Source organism: Notothenia coriiceps, unplaced genomic scaffold (genome assembly GCF_000735185.1).
Source record: "Notothenia coriiceps isolate Sejong01 unplaced genomic scaffold, NC01 NC01_scaffold00000339, whole genome shotgun sequence".
Taxonomy (NCBI): domain Eukaryota; kingdom Metazoa; phylum Chordata; class Actinopteri; order Perciformes; family Nototheniidae; genus Notothenia; species Notothenia coriiceps.
The window spans coordinates 1,873,271-1,879,914 of NW_011333040.1; the positions used below are offsets into that span (position 1 = coordinate 1,873,271).

The 6,644-nt window shown below is 43.2% G+C and overlaps 1 protein-coding gene across 1 annotated transcript in view; it reads left to right on the top strand.

Annotated features, from left to right (window-relative positions):
- The window catches only part of LOC104949966 (uncharacterized), a 42,236-nt gene that overhangs the window by 14,256 nt on the left and 21,336 nt on the right, over window positions 1-6,644 (top strand). Inside the window, exons 13-22 of the mRNA XM_010776413.1 lie at window positions 511-617; window positions 866-974; window positions 2,067-2,132; window positions 2,571-2,714; window positions 3,987-4,160; window positions 4,385-4,496; window positions 4,937-4,990; window positions 5,121-5,218; window positions 5,579-5,754; window positions 6,380-6,487. Coding sequence (XP_010774715.1) covers window positions 511-617; window positions 866-974; window positions 2,067-2,132; window positions 2,571-2,714; window positions 3,987-4,160; window positions 4,385-4,496; window positions 4,937-4,990; window positions 5,121-5,218; window positions 5,579-5,754; window positions 6,380-6,487 — 1,148 coding nt within the window. The remainder of the gene's footprint in view (window positions 1-510; window positions 618-865; window positions 975-2,066; window positions 2,133-2,570; window positions 2,715-3,986; window positions 4,161-4,384; window positions 4,497-4,936; window positions 4,991-5,120; window positions 5,219-5,578; window positions 5,755-6,379; window positions 6,488-6,644) is intronic.

Genomic DNA, 6,644 nt, shown 5'->3' on the forward strand with positions numbered 1-6,644 from the left:
AACCTACCTGATACAAATAGATGATCATTCACTTTTAATTCCATGTAATCATTTTAACATAATTGTTCTTTTCCTCAGACAACATATGTGTATGATAATTGAAGTGGCAACTGTTAGTAATATAATCACTTAGCTGTTCCACCCTAAATATATAGGTGTGGTGTGCATTGTTATTAGCCTGATCCAATAACTTCACTGTTTTGTTCCACCAACAGACCCAGCTGTGTTAGTATCAATACTCAGCCTACAACTCTGCAAAGTGGCGCAGGTTGTGTGAGGAGTTGCTGTCTGCGCGTGTGCCTCTGACAATATGGCTCCGGAGCAAGCTCTGGGGCTCTCTGGGGTCAGCGCAAGCTGACCCGCTGATGAAACAGGAGACCTGCATGATTCACCAACACTCTCATAGGCGAGCATCCGTGAAGGCGACCACTCGCGTACGTAAGCTCTCCAAAAAAATGGTGGGATTCCCCTGTTGTCCATATTTTACTTTCTGGTCCTCTTGTCTCTTAGGCCCAACTCTTCAGAGGTGTTTACCAAGGTGAAGAGTGGAATACAGCGTGGAGGTTTCTCTTTGCCACAGAAATTTGCTTTACCCCAGTAACCGGTTACAGTACCCTGTAAGAGAAGAACCAGAACGCCTCATGGGAGAATCCTGCAGGTACAACACACATGAGAAACATACAGAATTTATTGTTGTGGTGAATGAATATGTGAGTAGATATCATGGGAATGGCATGAGAACGAGACATCCCTGAGGTGAAAGGTTTTACACTACTCTTCCCTTTATTATCAAACGCCATCCTTCTTCAATCAAATCTCCTTTCTGTGAGGTATCATTTAGATTGTGGGCGTGTGGACATCCCAGTACGTTTTCCAGGCGGACTGCCGTGGGCCAGTTTCCTGATCAGGTGATCTGGAAGGTCCTGGCTTGTGATACCAGGGTCTATGTCTTGAAGCACAGGTTAGCTTCACAGGTAAATATCAGCTGATATTCAACCTTATCAAACCTGTACATTGTTATATTAAATAAAAAGCAGGGGTCACCTGGCCGGGGGGTCCCCTTAAAAAGTCTACAAATTTGGATCATCTACAATTTAAAGGCCTTAAAAAAGTCTTAAATATGACAAAAAAATAAGAAGGGTTTAAATATGATTTAGAAGTCTTTCAAAATTAATCGGATTTGAAAGGTACTTCTTTGTAGCGATCGCGTCTAAATGTCGTGTTGTGCGGAAATGTTCCGGGCTGCACAGTAACCAGTACGGTAAGAGCCTTTCAGTTCCCCCCAACAATTTGTATGAATTAAATCACATGGAAACCAGTAATCACTAACTTTGTTCCAACCGCCGGCCCTTATCGGTAGACACATCAGCTAGTAACTAGCAACCAAAGCTCAGCATAAGCCGGCAGTCAGAAAACTCAGGTATCCTTATCGAATCTACTTACAAAGAAAATATGGGGAAGTTAAAGTTCAAGCCCGTATTTTGGTTGGAAAAACATCGAATTTAGTGGGCTTGTTGATACCAGTTGAGCGGGGAACGTGGTTTGGACAGCCCGCTTGGCAGCACCTTTTGCCAACAAAAAAATTGTGTTTGTTTAGCTAATGCAGCGTTAGCTAGTGCAGCAGCTCCCGCAACAACACCGGGGGACCTCCAGGCGACGTTTGGGTCTACTTCAACCCTAAAAGCGGAGGTGCTGTGGACGCTAAATACCGTAGTTAAACACCAATCATACAACAGCAACGATGAAAGATTGTAGCCAAGGCAGCAGAGCTCTGAATATAGCTCTTGTCCCTCTCACACAACCTTTTGGCTAACACGCTAACATAGTTCAGTGTACTTTTATGCTGTTATGTTCAATCATCGTTCTTATGTTGAACATGAATAAATGTACTTTGTAAGTAATTATGGGACGTATTTCTTCTTTCATAGCAATTTTCTTAAATTCTATTCAAAGTGGTCTTAAAAAGTCTTAAATTTGAGTTGGTGAAACCTGCAGGAACGCTTAAAAAAGGTTATTGGTTTTTCTGGTTTATGGATAATGTTAATACAACTCATCTGTGACCACAGGGAGGATCCGTCCACTTGGACTTCAGATCACCTGCTCACCGTTCAGTCACACAAGACATACCACTGGTGAGGAGAAAAAGAAAATGCATTTATCAGATCCTGTGTATAAGGAGGCAATGATAAGTAAAGAACACTTGTTATTTTTCATGTGTAAATTCAGTTTTCAGCCTTTCAAATATAGCGATTTAGTCTACATAGTGTTCTGCTTATTAAGCATTATCCTAAAAGCCATTAATTATTATGAATCATTTTAGAGGAATCTTCCAAAATGACAATCTGATTGCTTGAAAATGAGTGGAAGTCATAGACGGCAACCAAACATGTGTGAAATGTATAACTATATATTTGTACATTTTATAACTGGACTAAAACTATCATATTCAAAGTTTTAGTTCAGAAAAATAGAAAATGATTTAATGACAGCTTTGTAAAATAGCTTTTAACATGTTTTAAAATGTTTAAAAGTTTGTTTGAGTCAAATAATCATGCCTATGTTTCTCGCAGCACAATGAGACCCACCAAGACTGGAGAATGCAGGCAGAGGTGTATGGAGGAGGATTTTCTGGCCCAAACGTTTTGAATGTGCCAGCAGGGACCAGAGCCTGCTACCCCCTCACCTTTCACCCTTCTGCACGATGCACTGTCACGGTAATGCCTTTCTTTGTAATTCAAAATGTTTCAATGCTTATTTTTCTCTCTGTGTGTTTTGATTTGTCACAATCTTATTCAACACACACTTTCTGATTAAGACTGGAGCCATACGAGAACGGTAACGCAAACAAACCGAATTCGATATCAAAAAAGTCTTCCGTCACCAGAAACGTGTGAGTTCACACGAAAGCGCTGGAGACGCTGTAGTGCATATGCCGGGCATGTAGCTGGCGCTGTACTTCTGCCACAAAATACACCAAAAGCAGCGAAGAAGACTTCCCGCGCATGGTTGCCATGGTTGCCCTTCTGTTTATTCTCCGCTGTGGACGCTCTGGCTCTTTTTCTCCCTCCCCAAAGCAAGCGTGTGCTCCTGCTGTAAATCTCTCCGGTAGTCCACCAACAGATGACAAACACCCACCTCTCCGCCTCTTCCAAGGGACGAGGGAACGGTGCAGCAGAGTTTCAGTTTTACCTTTTTTCCGCCGGTCAACATGTCCGTTAAAGTTTACATTTTCCGGAAAAAATTTGAAAAGTGCCGGTCAGAGGTCTTCTTTGTTATTTATTGAGCTTTAAAACAAATTGACAACGACTCTATATAATAATATAAGAATAATAAATGGAGCCTCTCTTTTCCTCCCCCCATCTCTGAGCAGGAGAGGTGGGGAGAGGCGTAGACACGGAGCCGTTTGCCCCCCAGAGCGTTTCGTCCGCAGATCTACCCACCTAGGGACCCGTTATCGTTTTCTACGTTTCCATGTCGGCCTTGTGTCGCCGAACCGTCTATGATAGAGAACTGTAGCGGATACGACCGTTAGTACTCTCGTGTGGCTGCAGCCTTACACTGAAATCTTTACAGTGTGGTAGCTATGAGTTTGAATGTATTCAGGATCAATCAAGCATCAATGCTTATGTGACAAGCCCGCTTTCAAATCCCTTGCCACCATTGCTCATCCACCAAACCCTTCTGTTTGGTCTTAGTTCTTGTTAGCCCGTTCCGCTCCATGCTCTCAGGGAACAGTCAGCTTGAGTGCAAGAATTATCCTCGATGCCTCAAACAGCAGCCTGTGTGGCTGTTAGGATGATATCTGGGAATGTAAGCTTCCTCTGGGGCCAACATCATCTTTCAGGGCTTTCTGAGAATGTTACAGATATGTCTTTAACTGTAACTGAGCTTTCTCTTTAAAAAAAATAGTTTTACGAGTGAGACGTTAATAAAGAATGTGTTCCTAATCCAAATGGCTGCTTGGACTTCATCCCTACTCACAACAGGGCAAGCTGTCCTTACATAATGACCATGACGGTACTGAGCACGTGTTCACCCTGGGAGGAGTGGGAGAACACCCCCTGCCTGTGGACCATGTGCTACTACAGTGCTCAGCAGGTCAAACTACACACACAGTGATGAATGTCCCCAACTACAGCCAGAACAAACTCACTCTCAAGGTACAAGCAGACATGCAAAAACATCCACACAAACGGCTACTTGCTATCAAGGTTTACTATTATGCAAACTGAATATCTGTTTCTTGTCGAATAATAGAATCAATTCACAGACGTCAAACGTTGTGTTTTCTAGACATTGCATATTGTGCCTTTCCTTTCCCTCTGTATTAATGGTTGTTGTCTTTCATGTGTGTTTGTGTACATGCATATGCACATTCATGTAGGCGGAGACAGACCTGTCTGCTGTAAGTGGCCCCCCCTCCCTGGAGATTGAACCTGGTCAAAGCGCTCCATACACCCTGGCTGTGTTGTCATTGAAACGAGGAAAACAAACAGGTGATTCCCCCCCCCCTGCTGCATGTTTGTGATTGGAGATGTTGTGTGGTTCGTTAGTTAAACAGTTGGAAGTTAGCTGCGCTCAAATGTCAGCTCATTTGTTTATCAAAGTTTATTCAATTTGCTTAAACAGATGCACAAAGACTGAAACACTCTTGGTTTCCTTTGCTCTTATGTCTGTTTAATCACCTATGTTCAATTGTTGGTGATTAACTGTGTTCTGTAATGTTGTAGTCATTGTGTTGCATGTTTATGAATTGGCAGTTGAGTAGAAGAAGATGGTACACAGGAAATAAAAAGACTTCTATGAGTGGACAGCATGCTCATTACGATGCATTGATTCATTTTCATCAACTAGATGTAACTCAAAGAACTTAAAACCTAAATACATAGTTAAAAACGACCTAAATAAATAATAAACGTAGCACTTTTTCTTGCAGGCAATGTGTCATTTACAGAAATGTATAAAATACAGGAGGCAGACAAGCATGAAGGTAAGCTTCGTGTTGTACCATGTACTGCAGATGAACCATTTAGAGCGCTTTGACTTGATTAAACTATTGTGTGTCGGAGTGTTGGCATTTATTCTGGATATACGTATGCATGTGTGTGCCTGTCATTCAGGAAATGTTCCCGGGTGCTACAAGGTTCATTTCTCTCTGGAGATCATTTGTAAGCCAGCAGCGCCTATCAAGCTCATAGTTGTACAGTGTGTGGCTCAGGTAAGTTCTGCAAACACACTCGCACCTTTCCATCGGTATTTACTAACCCTTGCTAATTACCTTCATGGTTCAAATGTTGCATCGGCACATTTAATCAGACTTGGGGAGTATACCAAAAGCTAAACTTGTAACTTGTTAATCTCTCGTTGAAGAAAACACTGTTTGAATGTTTTCATCTTTCAAGAGGTAGAGGCAAAGATATGAGTAGAGAACGATATTTTTATTGAAGGAGAAGACGTGGAGGGGTAGTGTTTCTGCTGCAGGCCACTGTTACAGGAAGCCTAATCTTCCTTCTTCTCTAAGATCAAAAGAACATCAGAGAAGTGGAAACAGGTGTCATCTTTGAAATGTCTTTCCCAGAGCTCAGTTGCCATAGAGATCCCTGTCAAAAACCCACGAGGGGAGCCGCTGAGGCTGGATGTGCACCTGGAAGGAGACGACCTGAGTGGAGCCAACCGGGTATCAATTCCTCCAGGGGAGACTCTCACCTACAAAGCCACCTTCTCCCCTGGCACAGTGGGGAAGAGCACCGGCAGGTAGGAAGCACTGCAGACCACCCGACTTCTTGTTGGAGAAGGGGGTTAATTAAAAAGGTTCCCCTACACAATTGATGATTTAAAGTATTAAATACGTTGTTAGATTGATCCAAAAGGACATACCGTAATTTTCGGACTATAAGCCGCGCCTTTTTCCCCATTTTTCGACGCTGCGACTTATATAACGGTACGGTTAATCTATGGATTTTTACAGCTAACGGCCNAAAGTATTAAATACGTTGTTAGATTGATCCAAAAGGACATACCGTAATTTTCGGACTATAAGCCGCGCCTTTTTCCCCATTTTTCGACGCTGCGGTTTATATAACGGTGCGGCTAATCTATGGATTTTTACAGCTAACGGCCAGCACCTTTAACTCTATGGGCTCTATGGCCGGTCCGCGGACCCCCACCTTTAAGCGGCGGGTTCCAGCAGGAAAAGCTGGAGGCCGGAAAAGAGTGAGACAGGTAGCGCGCAAGAGTAAAAGTGGAACCGAGAGTGGTATGCCGCTGCTGCGGCTTATATTCAGGTGCGCCTTATAGTCCGAAAATTACGGTATTTGCCATTGTTGTGAATGTGGTCCATATATAGTATTACATTTGGTTGGTGTTTGTTTTCTGCCAGTGTGGTGTTCCAGTCAGAGCAGACAGGGGAGTTTTGGTATCGGCTGGAGCTTTATGCACTCCCTCCTCCGGTCTTCAGGCTACCAGAGGACTGCTGTCAACTGGGCAAGTAGGTGCACACACACACCAAGACACACAGTATCTCAATGCAAGGCTTAGATACACCCATGCATGACATAGTTTTTTGTGGCATTACATCCGGGAGCCAATATTGGTGATCAGCTTTCAAGCGAGTGTGTGTGTGTGTGTGTGTGTGTGTGTGTGTG